General features: G+C 64.7%; 2 protein-coding genes across 3 annotated transcripts; one reads left to right on the top strand and one right to left on the bottom strand.

The window, feature by feature from the left end:
- Positions 1-1,767: 1,767 nt before the first annotated feature.
- Positions 1,768-17,410, bottom strand: CHRNA4 (cholinergic receptor nicotinic alpha 4 subunit). Of its 2 annotated transcripts, XM_082428263.1 has the most exons (7): positions 17,196-17,410; positions 15,638-15,789; positions 12,356-12,400; positions 12,161-12,270; positions 7,471-8,815; positions 4,670-4,753; positions 1,768-1,991 (listed from the first exon to the last, which is right to left on the bottom strand). In XM_082428263.1, exons 1-7 carry the CDS (start codon positions 17,275-17,277, stop codon positions 1,815-1,817), a joined length of 1,995 nt encoding a protein of 664 aa, XP_082284389.1. In that variant the 5' UTR covers positions 17,278-17,410; the 3' UTR covers positions 1,768-1,814. The 2 variants fall into 2 exon arrangements, with proteins under 2 accessions (XP_082284389.1, XP_082284390.1); XM_082428264.1 differs by having other exon boundaries at positions 1,899-4,753.
- Positions 17,411-18,219: 809 nt separating this feature from the next.
- Positions 18,220-23,501, top strand: LOC309645491 (uncharacterized protein). The gene is made up of 3 exons (XM_082430661.1): positions 18,220-18,303; positions 22,729-22,821; positions 22,958-23,501. The coding sequence occupies exons 1-3, from the start codon at positions 18,239-18,241 to the stop codon at positions 23,274-23,276; spliced, it is 477 nt and encodes a 158-aa protein (XP_082286787.1). The 5' UTR covers positions 18,220-18,238; the 3' UTR covers positions 23,277-23,501.
- The last annotated feature ends 647 nt before the right edge of the window (positions 23,502-24,148 follow it).

The following is a 24,148-nucleotide window of genomic DNA, read 5'->3' as shown; positions in this document are numbered from 1 at the left end:
TGGCGGGGCTGCCCGGGGCCCAGCCAGGGCCTCCCCGCCTCCCTAGTAGCGGCCCCTCCTCTAGAGTCGTTAAAGTCTGGCTCAGCCCCCATGTGCTCAGGCCTCATGGGACCCCAACCTGCTGGCCCCTTGCCTCGTCACTGCCCCGCACACCTCCCCCTCCCTCTGACCAGCCTGGACGCCACAGTCTGTGCCGTGACCGCTCCCACCGGCTCCCCATCCACCTGGGAAGCTCGCCAGCCAGCCGGGGGCCCCGGGGCCAAGCAGTTCCCTGAACACCGGGAAGAATTGGGGGCGGGGCCGGTGAAGGCTCCGAGGTGACACTGGGGCAGAGACAGGACAGAGTGGGAGGAGGAGACCGTGGAACGTTCCGGGCAGGGGCACCGCCCGTGAGCAGCCTGGGGCCGGGCCTGACCCAGAAACGGCAGGAGGACAGAGCAAGCTGAGCACAGGCCAGGGAGGGGTCAGCCCGCGGACCGGGGAGCGGGGCAGGGGCTGCGGGGAGGGGTTTGGGTTTTGTCCTCAGAGCGACCGGAAGCCCCGGGGTTCTGAGCAGGGGCTGCCGTGACCTGGCGTCTGTGTGAACGACCTGTAGATGAGAGTGCAGGTGGCCAGGTGCGGGGGGATGCCCACTGGCATGGAGGTGGCTGGACTGGGGAGGTGATGACTTGGAAGGGGTGGGCGGGGGCTGAGCCCTGGGCGAGGTGGGGTCCAGGGGCCCAAGAGCAGCCAGGTGGTGGGGGGAGGGGCTGGGTGGGTTGGCGAGAGTGGGGTTCACGGGGGCAGAGTGTGGGTGCCGCCATCTCAGAACGGCAGTGAAACAGACTGGGCTCGTCCCAGGACTGAGTCCCTCGCGTCTCCAAGGCTGGGCGGGGAGGGCCGGGGGCAGCAGGAGGAGGGGGTGCACGCTGCCAGGGACCACCTGTCAGGATGCGGCCGGCAAGGGGCAGAGGAGGAGGCTCCAGACCCAGGGGACGCCTGCTCAGGAGGCAGGTGACGCCCCCGCAGGAAGGGCGAGATGGGCAGGAGTGGGCACCGGCCCCTGCCGGCCACCTTGTCCAGTAGCATCGCCGCTGGCCCTTTATGGTTTGAGCTGCCTCGAGGGCTGACATGAAGCCGTCACAGGACAGTAAACGTCCCTCCCAAATCTCCCCCCCACCCTTGCGCATGCGCACATACACACACGCATGCGTGCATCTCCCCCTGTGGGCACACGCGCTCCCGCACATTCACACGCGCTGCGCTGCTCCCGGGTTTGGGAGGTGAGTTAACGGGAAACGCGACGTATGAGCCGCATGACCGCCGAGCAGGTCTCGGGAGTTGAAGGAGAATGCGGGTCCCCTTTCGTCCATTAATTTAAAATTACAGTATCTTCAAAGACGGAAGGACGGGTAGTAATAACATGGAGCTGAAATGAACAGGTGCGAGGAAACATGGCGTGGGAAACAAAAGGAGAAATAAAGTCGGTGAGGCAGGTTCAGTAATTACGGGCCCAACTTCAGACAGGCCGTGGGATCCGAGGGAGAGAAGCCACCCAGGGGCTCGGGGGAGGATAAAAATGGAAAAAGCGTTGCATCCTCATGAGGGGCTCCAAGAAGAAACAGGAAGTCAATGGAGGGGGCAGAATGTTGAAATAAGTACTTTTTAAAGATTTGAGAATTAGAGGAGGATTTAAGATCCCAGATGGAAAGTCGCAGAGGGCGAAATGGGACTGACTTTTAAAACATACCCTTAGATTCACTGATGCAAAAAAACAAAGACGGTGGGGAAATTCTTTAAACGCTTTTCTACAAAAAGACAACAGTCACTCTACGTCAAAAGGTGGGGGGAAATGACCTCAGAATGTTGAAGGGAAAAGGCTCGAATTTTATGCCCAGCAGAATTATTACTGAAACGAACGGGGTGAAAATACATTCTGAGGCCCACAAAGTCTGAGAAGGCAGGTCACACGTCACACGGGATCCTCTTCGAAATCCGGTTGGTGGAGTTTTCTGCAGAAAGGGAAAGTAACCAGCACCTAGGCCCGATACACAGAAAATCCCAGGTAAGTAAAAACCTTAGTGACGTTCGCCATTCACGGAATCGTCAAGCCTTCCCCAGACCATCACATCGGTGGCAACCTAGACTAGATTCCAGGCTGTTCCAGAATCCCTGAGGGCAGCCGAGGTGCTTGCTTTCTTTGGAGGTGGGAGGCATGATGGAGACAGTTTTCACATCAACTTGTTAAGCTCTTGAAAAATACCAACACTCTTTAAGTTAGGAGCAGCCGCCAGCAGGGAAAACACTGAACATATAACCTCCAAGATTAGCCAACTAGATCAAGTTTTTCTTCTATGTAGGGGGATAGAACACGTGCAAACAGAAAAATAAGAGAGACGGCCTAACCATATCCCAGTGTAGCAGAAATTACAACAAAGAGCGGGGAGTTTAACTCTTCAAAAGATTGCATTAAAAGACAAGATACAGCTTTCTACTTCTAGCCGTGATGGAGTAACCCATACTGGACCAAAAACCATTAAAAAGCACAGAAAATATATGAGGAAACTGTTTTTAGGCATTTTAATGTAGAAGGGTCAGTGTTTCAACAAATGGTGCTGAAACAACCCTCTCCCGAGTGTGTGAGGCCCCCAAGGTGTCAAAACATCACAAGGCACAGAAAATGAAACACAGTCAACACTAAGAGAAAGAAGGAGGACACCCAGCGGGACCTGCACACAGCGGCTTGAGTCAGAATGACCGGACAGAGGCCAGCACAGGTGACGGAGACACAGACTTGCTTTAGTTTATTCGGACAGAAAAACACGACTCAGCAACTAACGACAAAACTGTTTATGGATGGAGACACAGCCGTGGTGGGTGTTGACCGCACCACACCGGGTGGAAGAACAGGACAGAAAGGCTGAGAACGGGGGGGGTTCCACTCATACCAAGGTCAGGGACAGGCAGAGACCACCTCTGGTGAGGGAATTAGAGCCATAACTGCCACCGGGGCACAGGCTGGAAGGGGCTGGAGGGGGCTCTGGTGGATGGGGGCCTCGGGGTCGAATCTAGTAAAACTCACTGATCTGAGGGCTTAAGACCAGGCATTTTGTCATAGGTAAATTTCATGTCAATCAAAACAAACAAAACAAAAACCCTAGAGGCAAATACTCCAAAATAGTGGTCATGGTTAATTTGGTGGGAATGTGGGTGATCTATTCTGTCTGCGGATTTTCTGACTTGTGTTTGGGTCTCAAAAAACAGAAAAAGCGGAAACCAGAAAGGGGAAGCATCCCCATCCCTGGGGCTCCTGCGCTCTCCCGACCCAGAAAAGAGCATCTGCAGCTGGGCACCCCCAGGGCTCCCCACAGCTGCCCCATATCTGGCGCTGGATCCGCTTACGTAAGGAGGATTGAGGCGCTGACATCTGAGATCTGCATCCCGGCTGCATCCTCGGGGGCCTGGCCCTCCCCGCTTCCGCCGCCCGGTCCTGGGTCCTGGTGAACACCCACCCGGGCTGTCCCCCAGCATCCTGGGATTGGTGCCCCAATGGCCCCAGGAGGCAGGTGCCGATCCGAGATGGGCAGATGGGGTCTGGATGTCCAGGGGGCCGTCCCAAGCTTCACAGGCGGCGGGGTGGGCACCTCCCCCCACCACCTCGGGCAGGGCAGCCCCCGCATGGTGTGAGGTGGGGCTCCTGGGCTGGGGGGAGGCCCGTGGAGGGTCCCCTCCACCCCCTCGATGTTTCTCAGGGGCTCCACCCCCAGGGACCACACTCCAGAGGGTCTCCAAGTCGGCCAGATGGGCTCTCCTCGGGTCCCCCCAGGTCACCATGGCTACTGTGTCAGGGAAGTCCTACCTGTGTCTATGCCCCAGAGGGGTCCCCGGGCTGTGAGCAGAGGGGAACCCACGGGAGGTGTTGGGGAGCCCGACCTGGGTCCTGAACGTGGCTCCGGGTCCCTCACGAAGTACCAGGGCCCACGGGGGTCTGGGGGCATCACAGGCCCCTGTGAAGTGCTGGCCCGAGACCCCCGGCATCCCTGGAAGGCAGACATCTGGACTCCCTGGGGCTGAGGATCCCTCACCCGAGGGGGACCTGCCACTAGATTCTCCTCCGAGCAGGACCACGTCTCATCACTCCATCCCCAAGGCCCCTCAGGCACAAAATCTGGGTTTTCGTTAACTTACCCAGAACAGACCAAAATAAAATCCCTGCTTGGACCCTCCCCTGGCAAATGAGGTTCGAATGTTTGCTGACGCCTCTGGGGTCAGGGAGAGCAGGTCTGAGGACCCACGGGTGCCCCAGGCCCGGGTGGGAGAGGCAGCCAGGCCCGGCGCAGTGCCTGGGCCTCGGGGATCCCACGGGGACGAGGGGCTTTCGGGGCTGAGAGGGGCTGAGCGTGGCCGAGGGGCGTGGCCCCGGGACAGTCGGGGCGGCTGGGACATTTGCCGAGAGCGGTCAGACGTGCGTCCTGGCGGGAGGCCATCATGTCACCATACTCCGGATACACCGCCCTGCAGATAGACAGGCGTTCACCAGCCGCCCGGGCAGGTCCCCAGGAGGCAGCTTCCAAGGCCATCTCACAGCAGACAGATGACGGGGGGCAATCTGGTGAGTGGCGTGACCGCACGGAGCGCGGGGAGCCCCCTAGATCATGCCGGCCAGCCAGGGCGGCAGGAAGAGGCCCACCGTCCCCAGCAGGCAGACGAGGATGAACGCCCAGAGGAAGATGCGGTCGATGACCACGGCCACGTACTTCCAGTCCTGCCGCACCTGCGGACAGACACACCCGGTCACGCGCGGCCGCACCCTCGGGCCTCACGCAGCGCCAGCCTTCTAGAAGCTCTGTTCCTATCCTCGCCCCAAGGTCACCGAGGTCACAGGCACACCTGTACTGGGGTGAGGGGTGGACAGGGGCCACAGAGAAACGGCTTGTGCAGCTGAAGTCTGGGCTCAGAAGCAGGGGGCTGCAGGGTCAGTGCCCTCTACGGGGGGTGGACAGCAGAGCCACTGCAGGGGACAGGGGCCAGCAGGGTGGCCCCCCGACTTCACCTGCCTGAGCTCCGAGAAGGTAGTGATGCCTCTGGAGGAACGCCAGGGTCCGCGCTGTGTCACGGTGTAACGTGCTCTGGGTTTGCTAAAGCTGGCGGCGCCGTGGGGACCAGCCGGTACACCCCCATTTGCAGGTGGGCAAGTGAGGCCCAGGGAGGGGGCACCCACAGCCCCTTGGCTGTGCGGGGCAAGACCCAGGAGCAACCTGAGTAACGGAGCCTAGCCTCCAACAAAAAGCCCAGGGCAGGCTCCACGGTGGACGGCGTCCCAAGAGTGACAGCTGGGTCCCAACTGCCCTCCACTCCTGCCCCCTGCTGCGGGGCGGCACTCACGGCCGGCTGCCCACGTGGCTCGAGCCCCTCATGGGTCAGTGGGTCTCTCAGCTCTGTCCCTAAAGCCCCTTGAGGGTGAGGGTCACATGTGAAGGTGGGCACAGCCCTGAGCTGCGAGCAGGCTCTGAGCCGGGCAGCTGCCGGGGCAGAGGGCTCCACGGAAGGGCAAGGGGGGCACCCCGGGCTCGAAGTGGGAAACGCGCTGAGTGCACCACCTGCGGTCGCTCCCTTGGACCCGACGAGGAAGGTGGCTGCACCATCCCGTCTGCAGGTGGGACCCCGAGGCCCAGGGCGGCGCAGGACGGGCCGTGGTTACACGTCCACACTGGGCGAGCAGGTCCCGGCCTCCACCTGGTGCGACCCCAGGGCAAAGGCTCAGGGAGACCACAGGCGGTTCCTGGGTGGGCAGCTGCCAGCCCCTGAGTGACCAGAAAGGATGCGGCCCCCAGGCTCAGGCCAGCCAGACGCTAGCGGGTCTGATAGGCCCGGGCAAGGCGGGGTCATCACACCCCCGTTGTGGGGCCGTCAAGGGAAAGAAGGCTTTTCACTGCTGTTTTGTGCTCTGATTTTTAAAGTAATCAGAGGCGTCCTGATAGTTTTAAGCCAAAGCTGAAAGAGCCGTGTTTATTCTCAGGAAACCAGAGCAAATGGGGTCACTATAAGCGAGGCAGCGCCAGGACCCTCTGTTCCAGGAAGCAGCCCCGCGGCGCGCGCCTCCGCGCTGCCTTTCAAACCGCCCCTCCTCCCAGGATGAAATGCTCGCAGACAAAGCTGCCCCAGCCCCGATCCCAGGCTGGTTCCTGTGAAGTCGCTTTGCTCCCCAGAGCCCGGGGACGACGCCCAGAACCAGAACCAGGTCGCCACAGCCAGGCCCGCGACGCTGGTGGAGGGGTCTGGGGACGAGGGGCCGGCCCTGCGCTGAGGACCGTTGGGCCTCCGAGATCCTGGGGACACTTCAAAGGCGTCGGTCTCTGCTCAGCAGGCCCTCAAGCCCACGCCAGAGCCAGAGCTCCTCTTGTCTCAAGAGCTGGCTGCAAGACGGAACGTTCCAGAAACCCCCAGGTGGCCTCACAGCCCCTTGGGATTCAGGGGGATGACTGGGAGACCGGCTCCCTGCTGGAGGTGGGGCCCAGCCACGGGACAGACGGTCCCCAGGGATCACGCATGTCCGGGAAACGACCACGGGCCATTCCCAAGGAAGCAAAGGGACCAGGAGGTTCCTGGAGCGAACGGCAGTGTCACACCCGCCCCCGGGTCCAGGGAGGGAACAGCAGTGTCACGCCCGCACCCGGGGTCCATGTCACGGGCAAGAAGAAGCTAATGCGGGGCAAGGTCACTGCGGCATAACCGATGCCCAGGTTGAGCAGCCGGTAATGACCAGGCCGACTGACCAGTGCCCTCCCTCTGCCCGCCTGTCTCTGCCCATGCCCTGAACTGGGGCTCGGCCGCCAGCCTGGACCCACCCTCACAAGCACCCACGACGTGGCCAGTGGAGCCTGAGCCTCGGGGAGCAGCCCCACTGCCGCCCCCCACCAGCTCCACGGGACCCTGAGTCTCGGCCATGTCTGAGCACCCGCCCTGCCCACCTGGACCCCAGGCGCCCTCTCCCCAGCTGGGCACAGGGGCGCCGGCCAGAGAGGCAGGGCTGTGTCCCAGGCCTGAATTCTCCTCTCCCCCCGCCAGGCCGCTGAGGCCACTCAGCCCCCTCCTCTCTCAGCCCCTCTCACCCCAACCCCAGGGCCCAGACACCCCCCAGTCCTTCTCCGGGAGCCCTTGGCGGGGTGGGGGGCGCTCGAGGTCGGGGGAGGCGCTTACCAGCTACAGATGGTGCTGGCAGCCCCACCCCCGCCTGCAGGCTCCCTGCGCCCTAAAGCCCAAAGGGGGTACCCGAGATCCACTCTGCTCTCTGCCAGCCACTCTGTCACCGCAGGGACCCCCGCTGGTCTCGGAGGCTTGGGGCAGAGGGAGCAGACAGCGGGGGGGGGGGGCCTCCAAGCTGAGCAGCCAGCTCTGGGGCCTGGTTTCTGGGTCTTTCACCGGCCACCCCCGCCTTCAGAGTGGACAGGGCAGCGGGGCCCATCTGACACGGCTGCGGCGGGGACTTACCGAGAAGTCCATGTCTTCCGCCTTCAGGTGGTCTGCAATGTACTGGACACCCTCAACCGCCCGTGCCAGAGCTGGCGACAGGGGCAGGGGTGGTGCTCCGGTGCCGGGGGCCTTGAGCGCGGCATTCGGTGCCTCCGCCTCCTTCCTGCACTTGCATTTGCAGGGGGAGGCCTGGTCTGGGGGCGGAAGCTCAGCCGAGGGGGCCGTGGTCAGCGAGGCAGGGGAGCCGTCCGCCGGGCGGTCGGCTGGGGAGGCGGCCTCTTCTCGGGGCACGCAGTACTGGATGCTCTGGGACCGGCACCTCACGCCACCCTCTGCCACTTCGCTGGGGCCGGACACGTGCTGGACGCTCAGGGACCGGGCCTTGGCGAGCCCTGGTGGGCGGCAGGGCCCGGGCGAGGGGCAGGGACTGGCCTTCTCGGCCTCTGAGGGCTGCAGAGCAGAGGCCTGGTCCGAGGGCGACGTGCAGGCCGGCTGGGGCTTCCCCGGCTGGTCCGGGCCGCAGGACGGGGTCGGGGTCAGGGACGGGGCGGGGCCCCTACTCCTGAGCTCGGGCTCCCCCCGGGGCTCCGGCCAGAAGCGCGGGGCCCCGGCCGCCTTGTGCACGGACTCGATGAGCCGCCGGCAGTTGTCCTTGACCACGGACGGCCGCTTCATGAAGAGCAGGCGCGGCACGACGTCCAGGAAGACGCGGCGGACCCAGGCGGGCATGGTGTGCGTGCGCGGGGAGCGGTGGTGCACGTTGAGCGTGAAGACGGCGATGATGATGGAGAGCGTGACGAAGATCATGGTGAAGAGCAGGTACTCGCCGATGAGCGGGATGACCAGCGAGGTGGACGGGATGATCTCGGTGATGAGCAGCAGGAAGACGGTGAGCGAGAGCAGCACGGAGATGCAGAGCGTGATCTTCTCGCCGCACTCAGAGGGCAGGTAGAAGACGAGCACCGTGAGGCAGGAGATGAGCAGGCAGGGGATGATGAGGTTGACGGTGTAGAAGAGCGGCAGGCGCCGGATGACGAAGGCGTACGTGATGTCCGGGTACACCTCCGCGCAGCACTCGTACTTGCGCGTGTTGTAGGTGCCCACGGCGTCCACGATGACCCACTCGCCGCTCTCCCAGAAGTCCAGCTGGTCCACGCGGCTGTGCATGCTCACCAGGTCGATCTTGGCCTTGTCATAGGTCCAGGACCCGAACTTCATGGTGCAGTTCTGCTGGTCGAAGGGGAAGAAGGTGACGTCGATGCTGCAGGAGCTCTTGTAGATGGCTGGGGGTGTCCAACGCACCCGCCCGTCGTGAAAGAGGTGGGCCTTGGTCAGGTGGGTGACGGCAAAGTCCCCGTCCGCGCTGGGTGGGAGAGAGAGGTGGTGGGCGAGGTGCCCAGCACCCGCGGCCCGGAAGCTCTCTTCCCCCCGCCCGCCGTACGCGCCCCCACTTCGCAGTGGCCTCGCCCGGGAGGGGGCAGCCCTGGGCTCGTGGCTCGCCCGCCCGCCTCGCTGTCACCCCTACCCTGGGGGCGACGCTCCGTGGAGACCGTCTCAGCGGCCCACACCGCGCCTGACGCCCAAGCTTGATGGTGGTGACGACCATGATTATTTGCGGCTGGAAAGGCCGTCCACGGCACATCAGGGTCCCCAGGCACACAGGTGGCCCCTGGGTAGCACGCAGAGCACCTCGTCCCCTGCGGTCACCCCAGACCTGGGCAGAGACCGGACCTCCGGCCACCTTCTCCTGCTCCAGACCGGTGTTTTCTCCCCATTGACCCCCCCCCAGACTTAGAGGCAGGACCCCCCCTTCCTGCACAGGTGAGGACTCCAAGGTCCAACGAGGCAAAGACCAGTCTGGGCCCACCCCGAGCAGGACGGGGACTCCAGTGTCACATCCCAGGCCCTCAGCCGTCCTGCCTCTCCCTCGGCCTTGGGGTGCCCTGTCCACAGACCGGGGCGGGTGACAGAGCGAGGGGCTGCTGTCCCAGCCCTTCTCCTCGTGGGCAGAGTGCCCAGCCTGCAGCCCTGGCCCTGGGCCTCCCAGACAGTGACGTCCACCTCGGTTTTCTCCACCAAAGGCACCCATGGTGGGATGGGGGGCACACTGACACCATGAGAGGTGAGGCAGCCGGCCGTGGGGACTCAGGGACACCTGCTCACGGCCCCCCGAGAGCCCTTCTTGCCCCCAGAGTCAGCCACTCTCTCCTCTGCAGCTGGAAGCATCCAGTCCCCAGTCTGGGTCCTGAGTGGGTGCCACCTGGGCCTCGGGGGCCCCTCTGTCGGCCTGTTTCCCCACAAGGCCTGAGCTGCCCACGGTGACCGTGCGTGGTGCCCACAGGCCTGAGCTGCCCACGCTGACCGTGCGTGGTGCCCACAGGCCTAAGCTGCCCACGCTGACCGTGCGTGGTGCCCACAGGCAGGTTGAGGCGGCAGCCATTCCCCCAGCCCCTCCAGCAGCCCTGCCGCTTCGGCTCTGAAACACTGATGGGAGACCTCGCCTCCTCCCCCCAGGACACCCCCCAGACAGCTGGCCCCAGGACTAAGGGGCACCGGATGCTAGTCACCAAGCCCGTGTCTTCACACTCGTGTGCTGAGGGCACGTCGGCCCCGGCCAGGTCCTCAGAGGGCCTAGGGCTCTGCACGTGGGACCCAGCGCCTAGCGCAGCGCCAGGAAGGAGCAGCTTTCCCCAGGGCACGCTGTCACTACCCGTCACCGAAGCACGAAGTCCCGCCCTTCCCCCCATAGCTGGCTCCTGTGCCCGAGGGACAAAGCACCACCCAACGGGGCTGTGCCCCCAGCAAGCCCAGGGGTGTGGACCGCGGGACCGCGGGACCACGCACACGGGGAAGAGGCGCCCGACCCGGCTGGTCCCGTTCCTGCTCCAGGCCGCAGACGCCCATCCACGTGAGACCCTCTGCCTGACAGGCCGACGCAGGGGAGCCCCCAGTGGGTGGCGTGGCCTCACGTGCATGCCCTCCAACCCTGAAGGGGTGCCCCAAAGCTATCAGAAAAGCACCCCCCCAACCCTGCCCCTCGCCCAGCAGCCTGTGCTGACCGCTCGGCCTCACTCAATGCACACGGCCCTGGCCGCCAGCTACCCGCTGCCCCTGGAAACAGGCCTCCTCAGTGGCCGTCCGGCCAGCATCAGCCACCAGCTCTGGGGTCTGTCCTCACCCACGCCCAGCCCCGTCCAGAGAGGTCCTCGGTGCCGACCTCCGTTCCCAAGAGAAGCTGCAGGTCCATCCCGCTACCGCCCACGGGTCTTGGTAAGGAGGCCAGAAAGAGAGGGGCCTTGGGTGGCGGCCCCACTCTCCCGGGCTGCCGTCCCCGGGGCTGTACGGCTCCCAGAGCAGTCCTGACGATGCTCCCCTGGGCGCCAGAGTTCTGACCCTGGTACCTATGTTCTGGATCAAAGAGCCACTCAGGCGTATTCCGTGCTAGGTCCCAGCGGGGCAGGGGGCTGGGGCGGCTGAGCGTGGACCCCGGGGGGACCGGGCGGCTGGAGAGCTCCAGGGCGCAGGATCAGACCGGGCAGCTCGCAGAGGGAGAGCGGAGAGCCTGCCCCGCCTTCCGTCACCGCGCGGCCCCCCTTAATGCAGCCCCGAAAACCCTCTCCTCCACGTGCGGCCGCTCGCCCGCTGCCGTTACTGGAATCACTTAAGCTGCAAGAGGAGCCCAATCGTTCATAATCAAATAGCGGCATTTTGTAGGTCAGGCCCAACCCTGGGGGCCCAGGAGGGCTTTTGTGCAGAAGCACTGGGGTCTTGGTGGGAGGGCAGGGGGCTGTGGGCAGATGGCTGGGACCAGAGGGGACCAAGTGCTTCCATTTGCTGTAGCTGTAAGTGCTGTGGAACTGCCGCCACCCAGGCCCGAGTCTGGATCTGCCAGTGTGGATTCAGCTCAGGGTGAGCTGGCCTGGCAATGACACAGCAGGGACACGGGGACGCGGGAGGGCACCAGGCTGCCTCGAGGTCAGGGACACCTCGAAGATCCCGGGAAAGGACAAGTTCAAGGACGCCAGCCCTCTGGAGCCCACCGTCGGCCACCGCCGTGCCCATAACACCCTGGCCCCCCAGCACAGAAACACCCTCCAAGAGATCAGATTCCAGAGCCAGGGACACACGGCCCAGACAGAGGCTTTGTTTGCTTGCGTGTGATTAGCGGGGTTTGGGGAGACTGCGGGCACAGATGGAGGGGCAGGAGGAGGGCGGGGGTGGAAGCAGCGAGCCGGGATGGGCAGGCCGTCCTGGGGCTTCCTCCCCTACACCTCCCGACCTTTGTTCCCGGACGCGGTCAGCTGCGTGTGCAGGGCCCACTGTCCCCGGACAGGGACTGACTCTGGAAAGGACTCCAGCCCGAGGGGGAGCAGCTGCAGGGCCTGCAGTCATCGAGGGAGGGGCTCAGACCCCTTCCCGGCCCGTGAGTGACCGGGGCCCCTGCCCCAGCCTGGGCGGGGACGGAGCCCCAGGCGCCACTGCTGCCCCCAGGACCCCGTCTCCTTGCCACTCTGCCCGCTGATGGGCCTGCCCCCCACACCCCAGGCCTCAACACCCTCCTTTACTCACTCTTCCTCCTTCCGAGCCTGCCCTCAGCCCAGACAAGCCGCCTGCCTCTTGCTCACACCGGCCTTGGAAGAGCGGCCTGGCCGGAGCACGGCTGGACCCGGGCACCTGCCACCCTGCCGGCTAAGAACCCCGGGCTCACTTGTTGTACAGGACGATGTCCGGCCGCCAGATGAGCTCAGAGGGGATGCGGATGGAGGTCACGTTCTCGTAGTCAGCGGGGTCCCAGCGCAGCTTATAGTCATGCCACTCCTGGGGGAAGCGAGGGGGGGGCGGTGAGGGGGAGGGGCGGGGGCAGGGAGGGGCGGGGGGGCAGTGGGGGCTCCCTCCCACTCACCTGCTTCACCCACACGTTCGTCGTCATCATCTGGTTCTTCTCATCCTAGGGCACAAACGAGAAGAAGGCAGGTTGTGATGCCCTCGGGTTCAGGACACGTCTCGCTGGCCGAGACTCCTTACCCGAAAGGATGGGCCAGGGCTGAACGTGGGGAGTGGGTGACCTCAGGAGGGAGTGAGCGCCTTGTCCCTGGAGGCAGCCAAGCCCAGGATGGCAGGCCCGCAGGGGACTCAGGGCCAGAAGGAAAGTGAGGACAACGTTCAGCTGACTTCCCTGGTGGCCGGGCCGGGCCCCCCTCCAGCTACCGAAGGGTCTGAGGGAGAGGGAGACGGCGCCCCTTCCCAGGCGGCCGTGCTGGCCCTGCCCACAAGCATTGCTCCATCCCGGCTGGCGGGGCAGCGCCCTGCGGATGGGCTCCAGGTGAGCTGGCACCTGCCCCTCCTGCTGCCCACTCACTGGCCAAACTGCCCCCCAGGGCCTGAGCCTCAGGACCTGCAGGTGAGGGGCTAAAACAGGTGAGGTGGGAGCAGGAGACCCGGCAGGCTCCTCTCCAGGTCACTGAGTGGGCACCTGTCCAGGTGAGAAGGGCCGGACCACACGCGCTGTGAGCTTCCTTCCGGCCTCTGCACCTCCCCCGACTTCACAGCCCTCCCGGGTTCACGGATGGGCCGTCCGGTCCAGCACAGGCTGGAGGCCTCTGGAGAAGACCGCCAGGCTCCGTGCAGGGACGCAGGGGTCCTCACACCCCGCTCTGAACCAACCTCCAGGGACCACGGCCACACGCAGCCCACGCAGAGGGCAGCTGGGCTTGGGGGCTGGCTCCTTGCCCACAGTTTGGGGCAGGGCACTCAGCAGCTGACGGGGGGTCCCCTCAGAGAGCAGGGAGCCCATGGGGACCAGAGAGGCAGGGGCTCTTTCCCTGGGGGAAAACACGGGACACAGGGTGTGGGGAGCAGCACCTGAACCAGCCTCCTCCCCCTTCCTGATGCCCAAGCTTTGCCCCCACTTTCTGATGGCCCAAGCTTTGCCCCCACTTTCTGATGGCCCAAGCTTTGCCCCCATCTGCCCCAGACCAGGGACACACAGGCCGTTAGGACGACTGCTGAGGCCAAAGAAACCAAGGGTGGTCAAGCAAGCAAAGTGCCTAGGGCCAGGGGTGGGGGCTGGTGTCCCTGGGAGCCTCCCCTCCTGCTTCCCCCAGGGGACAAGCCCCCATCAGCCAGGCCACAGGAGGGGACCACATCTCCTGCGGCCCAGGCACTGCCCTTGGTCCTGCTCTCTCCCGGGGCCACCTGGGACAGGCTGCCAGAGGACACTGAGGATAAGTGTGACGTGAGTGGGGCCCAGACACCACATCCAACGACCTCGACCTTGGCAGTGCAATCCTGCGGTGCGGTCCCCCTCACCACGTCCCTGCCCTTCCCCCCTGGGGACAGCCTGCCAGGCTCTGCCCCATCCCCCGCCCCCAGGCTCAGAACAAGCTTCCACGTGGCAGGGCCTGGCCTCCTCCCCTTCGTCCAGCCGCCCCCCCCAAACGCAGCTGTCCCCCCAGGCACCCGTTTGAGGTGCCCTCTGTACATTCTGGCCCCTGCAACGTCAGCCCGGGGCCCAGAAGTGCCCAGGAATTCCCCAGCCTCCTCTGCAGGCGTGAACTCACACACACAAGCACTCTGCACCGGGGCACAGACCTGCAGCAAACACACGAGCCCCACAAACAGTGGGGCAGGGAGGCGGCCCCTTCCACAAACGGCCAGCACCCAGGATGGGCAAGGACGTCTTGTCAGCACACACATGTGTGCAGGAGTGCCCTTGGCCAGCGTGGCTGCAGACAGCAGAGCCTGGGAGCCGCTCCTGTCCTGCCTGGTGCTGCCACGGGGCCTCGGGTGGGTCCCTCGCTGGTGTCTCGGAGCTGGTGTGCTACAAGCTGTCTCTCCTGGGCAAAGCGGGGAGAAGCGGTGATGGGAGGGCGGATGCTGCGATGTGGCAGGGCGGTGGATGAGGCAGCCCCAGGAGCTCAGGTAGGGGGACAGGCCGCGGTGCAGCCAACCCAGAACATGAAGCCACAGCCACCACTGGGAACAGCATTTGCAAATGCAGTGCGTCGGGACCCCTGCCATCCTGAGTTGCCTTCTGGCTGCACCCCAGCCAGGAGTACTTTACAGGAAGCATTTAAGGCCTGGTTCCAGGAGGTCTGAGGGCACAGGCCAGGACAGGGGGACTGACCGGGTCTCTCTACTGATGGGGTCCAAGCACGGCCCTTTCTGTCCATGTGAATGTGGCTACCGCCCCTCCCACCTCCCAGAGCCCCTTGGATGTTGCCGGCTCAGCCCCAGATGGAGCTGTCACACTCATCCCATTTCACAGGTGAGAAAACCAGGGCCCTGAGGGTCACCCAACACACCTGGCATGAGCCAGGAACCAGGGCCTCCAGACTCCAAACCTGGCGGCTCTCCCCCTCACGGAGCCCACTTGGGGTTGGGGTCTCGGCAGGGGCGTGGGGTGGGCATTTGGAGAGATCTACAGCCTCCTGCAGCTGCACAAGTTCCAGCTCCCTCTGTGGAACCAGAGCTGGCTGGAGACCCCAGCCCAAACCCAGCCGGCCTTGGACCTCCTCGTGGCCAGCAAACCAGGCTCCCAGAGGCCCCCTCCCTGTCAGGCCAGAGCCCACCCTCCAAGGCCCTTGGGACCCTGCCCCAGGCTGTGCAGCTACCACCCAGTCAGACCCACAGGACGGGCTCCCACCCCAAATGGACGCCCCGGCCCCTCCAGAGCCATGGCTACTCGGAGGCTGGACCCCCGGCCTCCTCCCAGCAGCTGCCTTGGTCCCCAACCAGGAAGGGAAACACATCTGAACCAGGTGGAGGTCAGGGTGCTGCCAGGGTGCCGCACAGCCTCACCCCATCCCACGCAGTAGCACGACTTACACAAAAGCCCTAAACTCTGCCATTGGCCCCACAGAGGTACTTCCTGCTCTCTGCCTCTGAAGATGACAGCCCGGACCCCCTGCTGCAAATCTGGCCCTTTGAGCTTCTCTACATGGAAAGGGAGGAAAGGGCAGGGCTTGGGGGTGTCGCACAGAACCTGCCTTGCCTCCCGGCTTGCTTAGGCGTGTGTGCTGGGCTAAGGCGGGGCTGGGGCACACTCCATGTGCAGCTCTGAGGCAGCCCTCCCAGCTCATCCAGCCCCCCTGCCCCCGCCAGCCCCGGGGCCCCCTCCAGGCCAGCCCCTCCCAGACACGGGCGCTCCCTTCAGGTCACTGCCCCCCCACGCCCCATCACCTACCACGTCAATGAGCTGTGCGATAGACAGGCCGAAGTGGACGAGAACTACATCCGAGATGTTGGCCACGGGCCGGGACCACTTGTTGTAGCCAGAGAAGAGTTTCTTCAGCAGCCGTTCCTCCGCGTGGGCCCGGGTCTCCACGTGGCTGCTCGCTGCGGGGACCAGCAGGCGTGCGGCTCAGGGGCAGGGGACGCTGGCCGTCCAGGATGCCCCCTTGGGCCTCCTGCCAGGCTGTGCTCAGCACCTGGGCTCCCTTCCAGCTTCTCACAGCACATCCCTCCTACCTCAGGGCCTTTGCACGTGCTGTTCTATTTCCAGCTGCAGTTTCTCCCCTACCTCCTGGGTCTGTAAGGGGGTCTGTAACTTCCTCAGGGAAGCCTTCCTAGCATGGTGCCCCTCACCATGAAAGTAGATAACTGGTATGATAAGTGCTGATTTGGAAGCGTCCCCGTCAGACCGTGACTGTGGGAGGGAGGGACTGTATCTCTAGCTACTAGCAGAGTCCTGAGAACCTTGCCTCAAAGTACAAGGTGGGGGTAACCACAGGACAGGAGGGGGCAGAGGGCAGCGGGAGCATACCCAGGAAGGGAGATGGAGAGAGGAGAGTGAGGGTGCAGCCACCGAGAGCCTGTTTCCTTTGGCTGTGGCATCCGCAAGCAATCACCCAAGAAAAATACGTGCTTTGACGTGTAAGGGGTACTTTAAGTGCAAACCCCGACAATGAACCTGGCACCCTGTGTTCTTGGACGGACACACAGCCTGCCCTCGATGACCAGGTCTGGAGTGAGCCTGGGGAGGGGACCCCTCATTCAGCTCTGCCCATCGGCTAATCTGTGGTCTGAGGGCTTCCCTGCCACTCCTGGGCGACTTCGCTGGGACCACTGCATGGGGGGGGGGCGGGGGTTTGAGGAGGGGGACGGGAGACCCCTGCTGCTCTGCTCCTCTCAGCTCGGTCCTGCTCCCCTGTGAGTCATGGATGGACATTAGGAGGGCATTCACAAGTACCCCTGGGATCAGTCTTAGACGCCCAGGACCCTTCACTCCCAACCCAGAGCCCCAGCCCGGTCCCTCTGACAGCAAGGTGTAGCCCCCTCCTCACTGGGGAGGCCAGAGAATTACACTCCACTCACCCCTGAAATAGCAAGGTGGCTTCCCAGGGAAGCCCTGCCCTGCCAAGGGCAGAGGCCACCCCTCTGATTCCCCAAACCCCGGTGCAGGGGGTAGGTGGGCAGGCACCATGCAGTCTGCAAGGAAATTTGGCACAATGGATAAATGGGGGTGGGGGAGGGGGGAGATGGACCGCGCCTCTCTCCATCCAAGTTGGAGCTTCTGGGTCCAGCTCTTGAAACAGCATTCCCCTCACCCACCCAAACCCTGCCTGGCTCAGCCCTCGCCGAAGGACAGCCTTTTGCGTCTGGAGTGGGGGGTGGGGGTAGCCTCCGCGGCTGCCCCGTTGCGCGCACCCGCGGCTTGGGACCGCTCCCTTCCTCTGGCTCCGGAGGTCCGAGGCCGCCCTGAACCGGGCGAAAGGGGGTCCTTCAAGCGCCCCGAAACTTACCAGGCAAGAAGCCGGCCCCCAGCAGCAGCAGCAGCGGCGGCAGCAGCGGCGGCGGCGGCGCCCCCGGGCCCCCGAGCTCCATGGCGCACCGAGCGGGCTCTAGATGCGGGCGGCTCCCGGCCCCGCCGCGCCCCTGCTCCGAGCTCCGCGCGAGCCCAACTTCATGCCCCCCGCGCCGCGCGGGCAGCTCCGTCCGCCGGGCCTGGTTCGGCGCTTCTCCCGCGGGGCTCGGCGGCGGCTACCGCGCCGGGAGCGCGGGGCTGTGGGCTCAGCGGCGCGGCCCCGCCCGGACCTGCCCGCCTCCAGCCGGCGAGGAGGAGGGGGAGGAGGGAAAGGAGGAGGGAGCGGGAAGGAGGGCGAGGATCGGAGGGGAGAAGGAGGGGGAACGGACCGCGAGCCGAGAGGGGGCGCGGAGGCTGCGCTCTGCCCGCGCAGGGCCAAAGTTTCCTTCGACCTCCTGGGGCTGGGGACGTGCCCGAGCCACGAGTGGGGGCCCGGTAGTCACTGCGTGCGTCTGGGGAATCCCTGCGCGGTCTGGTTCGCGGACCACGAGACACTGACCCCCTCCTCGTCCCCAGCCCAGCGCCTCCGACGCCTGCCCGGAGGGAGGACGCGCACCCAGGGTCTCCGGGCGCCAGAAGGAGCCCCGCATGGATCTGGTTAACTTCATCACCCCCGCCCCGCTCTGCAGTTTGGAAATCACAGGTCTTCCCCAACCAGGCGCTCAGGATAGAGTCCACCCCCTATCAGCCTGTCCCTGGCGGACCGGGAAGCGGGAGCCTCGGCCCCGCGGCCCGCCCTTCGGGGGCGGGAGGACCCCAACGCCCCCGCCCCGGGCGAAGCCTCCTCTTGCTGCCTCCAGGTCCGGCCTGGGCCGGGGTCCGCCGCCCCCCGCTCTGCGCGGCCTGCGAGTGGGGGGCCTGCGCCGGCGTGAGGGCAGCCCGCATCCCACGCGCGGTGGGCAGCGGCTGAGGGACGGCCGCGGACCTGGGCCCAGGTGCCCGGAGAACAGACCCTTGGCGCCCCCGGACTAGTCTTGAACAATGTCGGCCGCAACCGAGATGCCCGGGCAGCGTGCTGGACGACCCGGCAGGGGCTCCGCCCTCAGGTGGGTCGAGGTGGCAGCAGGTGCTCGGAGGAGGGGCCGGGAGGGGCCGCTTTGTGCGGCGGAACCACAGTCTGCGGCGCACACACTCGTCGCCCCTCCGCAGAAACGCGAGCCCCGTAGCCATCCCTGTTCGCCGTGCGCCGGGGGCTCTGCGGGGGCGGTGGGGGCAGAACCCAGCCCCCAAACCGAGACTTCGGGTCCCGGGATGGAGGCAGAGAAGGAGGGGCTGGAGCTGCCCCCGCGCTCCTCCTGAGTCGGCGCCCCGCCCTTGAGGGGGCTGAACGCGGGTCACGAGCCCCTCGTCCCCGTCCCTCGCAGGCGATGCTCTCGGCAAGTAACAGGCTTGGTCCCAAGGCAGCAGCTTCCATCAGCGAAGGCCCCTGCCCCTCCGCATCCCCCCACTCCCGCCCCCTCCCAGCTGGTCTCCCCTGTCTCCACTCTTTCTCCTCATCTCCCTCCTCGCCCATCTCCCTTTCCCCTCCCCCGTCTCTCCTGCCCCTCCCCCATCGCCTCTGCCCCTCCCCCAGCTCTCACGCACTCTGGTCCCAGGTTTAGCTCATCACACCTCACACAATTGCTCTGAGGCCTCCAGGGCTCCCCTCTCGGGAGCTGTCTATCCACTCTGGCTGGTGCCTATAAATAGAGCTTTCCAAAAGCCTGGCCCTGAGCAGTGGCCAGTCTCAACAGTGACGGTCGCCCTCACCCTGTCCATGGGCTTCCTAGATGCTGGCCCAAGCCATTGAGGCACGGCTCCCACAGCATCCCTATGAGGCAGGCTCTTTGGTTACCTGTGTGTCCCAGTGAGGAAACGCGCAGACAGAGGAGTTACCCCGCGTGCCAAGGTGATGCAGTCACTACCGGGGTTCCAAGCAGACCCTCCAGCTTCAGGGTCTGCACCCTGGCCTCCCCGGCCTCAGGCATAGCATGTCCCAGGGCTGGCCTGTGCCCCTACAGACTGGAGCTCCCCACGGTCTGCCCTGCCCTCTGGGCGACCTCCTGGGCTGCCAGCCCCAGCGCACAGCCCGCCCCCGGACCAGCCCACCGACTCGCTCGGAGCCTGCTCTGGTTTGTGGCCTATTTCTACTGGCAAGCCCCCTCTTACCCTTTCCTCCCTCTCAGCCCCCACCCCCAGTGCAAACCCTGGGTTCCTCTCACACCCTTAGGCCCCTTCCCCGAGCCAGCTCTGCACCAGGAACCAGAAGGTTCTCTAAGGTGAAGAGTTGCACTGAACCAGGAGCTGGGGAACAGGCCCGGCCGATGGCTGACTGCGTGCAGGGGGGTGAGGAGGGCAAACCCCGACCCCCGCCTCTCCTGGACCACTCCCCACACGCAGCAGAGCACTCGGCCACGCGAGGTTCAGAACCTGCGAAGCGCCTCCTCACAGAGAAGGGACGGTGGGCGTGACGGGGGGAATGAGCCCTGGTGACTCCCGGCTGGGTTCTTTGTCCGTCCCTGCTCCGTGCTGTCCCAGGACAGAAGGTGCCTTGCTCAACGACCTTCTCTTGGTGGTAGAGGCCAACCACGCTCCAGGTCCCTCTGAAGTCTCCTCTAACCATCTCAGCACCTCTGGGAAGCAGGGGTTCCCTCATTTGGCAGCCTGGGAAGGTGAGGTATGGACGGGATTTGTCCGGCTGAAAAGGCGAGATTGTCTTGTCCCGTCCCCCTGTGGCACTCCCCACGCCTTTCGGGTTGGGGATGCTTCCTCAAGCCTCTGCCTTTAGGCTCATCTCTCGGGACTCGTGAAATCTGGGTGCTCCTGAGAATGTTAGGCCAAAGTCAGAGGAGAGAGGGTGATCTGGCCCAATCTGTGAAGGCTTCCTGGAGGAAGGGGCACCCAGGAATGCAGCCCTGGGGACTGTGGACATCCGCTCATAGCCATGCACAGGGAATCACCTGGGAGTTTGCTTAAGTTCCAGACTCTGGCACCCCACGCTCAGAGGGTACTCATCCTGGGCCGAGGCCCCCATCTCCATCTGCTGACAGCCATCTCCAGGCAACCCTGATGCAGGAGGCCTCGGACTTTAAGAGCTGATTTGGCCCAAGAACTTGGGCAGAAGATCTGGCCAGGCCTCCACCCCGCCTGGCATCCTGGCCTGGGCCGGGTGCTGGCATCGCCCGGCGGCTGAGGCTGAACAGGGAGAGAGGCCTGGGCTCTCAGCAGGAGCCTGCAGCTGCTCACGGCCAGGTCAGCCCTGCGTCCCTTCCCTGCACCTGGGCCCGCTCACGCAGTTGAGAAGGTGGGTCTTAATGGCCATTCCCACGGGTGAGCCCAGCCAGAGAGCCCAGCCGCGGCCAGCAGGCCCATCCCTCCTGGAGCTCGAGGCCAGACTGGGGTTAGCACGGTGCTTGGGGCCCTGGTGGACCCAGAGGGGCGCCGCATGCACACGTTCACACACATCTGTCCAACCTTGTTTGGCTTTCCCCACAGATTTGCTAATGCAGCAAGATTAATCGGGCCTAACTCATTACTTTGCACAGCCCTCTCTCCCCACCTGCGCCCGGCTGGGAAGCACTCATTGCAGGAAGCTACTCATCATCTAGTCTTGTCGTGGGAGCTGAATTAGTGCTTACTCCAGGCCGCCAGGCCCCTCCCTCCCGCCGCTCCTGAAACTGCTGTTTCAGAGGAAAGGAAAACCCCCAGTTCATACACGAATGAAACTGACTTTGGGGAACAGGTGCCTCCGTGTCCCTGCGTCCTGGAGCCTTTGTGGCAGGAATGGTGCCCTCTGAGCTGATCCCGGGTGGGGGCCGAGAGGAGGAAGGATGTGGAGCAGGCCCCGAAGACCCCTCCCCACACGCTCCTCCGGCCAATGCCAGGCCACTGGCTAACGTGAAAAGCCTTCCCCTCTCCCTCTGCTGCCCTCTCCACCCTCCGCCCTGTCCCAAGGACATTGCCATGGTAACCAGTTGTTGGTGTAACCGGGGACTGGAATTAAAGGTGGGACTTCGGTTGGGTCGGGGGCTGAGGGAGGCAGGAGGGCGGGCCTGGGAGGCGACGGGGGGAGGGGGCCGTGGGCAGCAGGACCCACGTGAGCCCCAGGGTGACGCCGTGAGCTCAGCGGGCCGGGAGGGGGTGTCCTGCCTGTACCCCCATGCCCCTCGGGGACTTCCTCCTCCAGCCCTTCAGCCAGGCCCAGCCACAGGGGAGGGGTGGCTGATGGGCCCCCTCCAGTCCCCTCCCAGGCCCGCCCTCCTGCTTCCCGCAGCCCCTGACCCAGCCACGCAGGCCCTTTAAGACCCAAACACCCCTGAGAGGGGCCACGTGAAAAGCCCGGTGCTCCCGAGTACACGGACTGTGGGGATGAGGTTCTCGCCCCCCCTTCTCGCCCCCCACTTCTCGCCCCCCCTTCTCGCCCCCCCACTTCTCGCCCCCCACTTCTCACCCCCCCACTTCTCACCCCCCCACTTCTGCCCCGTGGCCATGCTTCGCCTCTCTTCCTAGTACCCTTCACCCCCCAGATGTCATATCTGTCGGCCCCTCCCCTGCCCCCACCCCCACCAATAATGGAGGATTCAGGCTTTGCACACATACCCGGCACTTAGTAGGGCTGGTAAACATGTTGAATGCGTGGATGGATGGATGAGTGGGTGAGTGGGTGCCTGGCAAGAGAGCATAAGGGAGGCTGGGTCCAGAGGGGGCCCCTGTTGCGTCACACGTCAACCCCACCCTGGCTGAACCCCACACACTCAGGCTGAGAGGATCCAGGTGTTTGGGGCTGGTGCTGGGCATCCGGGCAGGTGCTACCCAGGAGGGAGGGATGCTGACCACGTTGGGCCAGGCAGGAGTAAGGATGCTGGGATCTGGGGAGGGTTCAGAGACTGTCTGTTTCTTCCTCATCCTTTCCCCATCATCTGTCAGGACTGGATCTGAAGTGAATCTAGTGGCCTCACCTCCCTGGGGCCTCGCAGGCCACCCTGCCCTCCCTCAGGTCAGAGATCGCGCCCCCCCCCCGAAGCAGCCCCCGCAGCCAGTCCTGCAGTGGGATCTCCACACACACACACAAGGGACCACGCCCCACCAGAGCCCCACGTGGGCCCTGGCACCATCTCTCGGGGGCTGTTAGGAAGATCCTGGCCTGGCCTGGGATCAAATCTCTCGGTGGGAGCCCTGGTCCAGCACACACTATGGTGAGGCCCCGAGGGAGGGGCACCGTGTCCAGCCCCCAGGTCACTCTGACTGCTACATGGAAACACATATCCGTGCTCCTGGGCCAGAGGCCTCCCTGACACGTCCCCCAGGCCCCTGCAGCCTCCCAGCTCTCAGCACCATGGACAGCGCCACCCCCCCCCCCCCCCCGCCACCACCCCCACCCCCCGCCGCCCCCCCCACACACCCCTCCAGCCTCAGTCGTGACCAAATGCCTTCCCTGGGGCTCCTGGGAGAAAGCCCATATTTGAGTCTCTCTCTTTGCCCATTTCTTTCAGCAAAAGTTTTGAAAGCCATCAAGTGCAGGAGGAATGTGAGAATCTGGGCCGTTTCTCCAAAGGGGACACGCCGTCATTTTCCCCCACTCGCAGGTGGGTCCAACCAGGCCTCTTAGAGAGATGCCCTTGCTGACCAGCCAGAGGCCACACCGACGCTGGGACAAGGGGTGGGAGAGAGGGGAGAGGGCAGCTGAGAGGCCTCGAAATCACTGAACATTCTCCTTGCAAGGAGGAGTGGGCAGTACCACAGAGGAAGTCAAGACCTGGCCTTCCCCGAGACACCGGCCCGTCCTCCTGCAGGCTCTGGATTTAAGCCGCGAGCCCGAGCTGTGCTGTGCCAGGATCAGGGCCTGCTGCCCCAGCAGGTTTTCTCGTTCCCTGTGTCCGTGACGTCCCACAGCCCTGGCCTGGAGGGTTGTGCTGTCCGGAACCAGACATGCCGACAGGTGCCCTTCCTGCCAGGGCTCCGCAGGGCCCCTTCTCCCTCTGAGCCAATCTGGCAGGGGCTCAGCCCCACTCCCCCACCTTCAGGGGCCCCGCTGCCATAGCCGGGATTCCTGTGAGCTGGACCTTGTCCTACGACACCTTGCAGCGTCTTTTCAGACGGTATCGATCCGCCTTTGGCCGGCCTCCAGTTTCACAGCTCCGCGTGCCTCTGCCTCCCAACCCACCCCCACCTGCCTCTCTGCTAAGTAGTTAATTATCTATAAACACACTCCAGAGGAGGGCGAAGCGCTCTGCAGGGTGAGGAAGCAGCTGGGCATGAATGGGATCCCTGGCCCTCGCGTCTGCTCCAAGTGTTCTGTGGGCCCAGCAAGCATGGCGGGGGGTTTGACGGCCCCTGCCGGCTGGCACCTCTCTGAACCTCCGTTTCCCCAGCTGTTAAGTGGGGATGGCAACAGTGCCGCTCATGGGGCCGTCGTGAGTGGGGGGGTGGGGTCGGGTCGGCCGGGCACTTGGTATCTGGCTCCGTGTCTGGCTGGGTGCTGAACGCTTGCTGCTGCCGCTGAAATGACCATTAAACAGGAACCGCCCGGCAGTCGCCCTTTTGCTCTCAAGCGAAGGCCTCTGCGCCGACAGCTAAGAGCTGGAAGCCCGACACAACTCAGGCGCCTTCAGAGGCCAGACAGGGGGCCCACGGGCCAGGCCAGGTGCGGTGCAGACCCAGGGCCTTCTCCTTGCCACCTGTGGGCCCTGCCGCCTGCCCTGGAGGCTGCAGAGCGTCCCAGGGGCACTGTGCCCAAGGACCCCCACGCAGGGCTTCGTGCCCCACGGCCTAACCCAGGACCGGAACGGCACGTGTCTGCACGCCTGCCGGCCCTGCCACCCCCGAGGCAGCGAGTCCGGCTCTTCGTGAAGAATTATGTTCTGACGGCCCGCAGCACAGAAAAGCCTTTGTCCCAGCCAGCTGGCCACCTGC

The sequence above is a fragment of the Balaenoptera physalus genome (genome assembly GCF_965194825.1).
Source record: "Balaenoptera physalus genome assembly, chromosome: 16".
Lineage (NCBI taxonomy): Eukaryota > Metazoa > Chordata > Mammalia > Artiodactyla > Balaenopteridae > Balaenoptera > Balaenoptera physalus.
Note: the sequence above shows the minus strand (reverse complement) of the source record. Positions and strands in the feature narration are given on the sequence as shown.

What these genes read in the sequence shown, in the direction of transcription:
- CHRNA4 (XM_082428263.1), bottom strand. Translation starts at nt 17,277, where the DNA reads ATGGAGCTCGGGGGCCCGGGGGCGCCGCCGCCGCCGCTGCTGCCGCCG. An exon ending in GGGGGCCGGCTTCTTGCCTG is followed by an intron (nt 15,790 to 17,195) that starts GTAAGTTTCGGG and finishes TGGTCCCCGCAG; the next exon opens with CGAGCAGCCACGTGGAGACC. An exon ending in TCGCACAGCTCATTGACGTG is followed by an intron (nt 12,401 to 15,637) that starts GTAGGTGATGGG and finishes TTTGTGCCCTAG; the next exon opens with GATGAGAAGAACCAGATGAT.
- LOC309645491 (XM_082430661.1), top strand. Translation starts at nt 18,239, where the DNA reads ATGTCGGCCGCAACCGAGATGCCCGGGCAGCGTGCTGGACGACCCGGC. An exon ending in GGCAGGGGCTCCGCCCTCAG is followed by an intron (nt 18,304 to 22,728) that starts GTGGGTCGAGGT and finishes CATTTCTTTCAG; the next exon opens with CAAAAGTTTTGAAAGCCATC. An exon ending in TCATTTTCCCCCACTCGCAG is followed by an intron (nt 22,822 to 22,957) that starts GTGGGTCCAACC and finishes TCTCCTTGCAAG; the next exon opens with GAGGAGTGGGCAGTACCACA.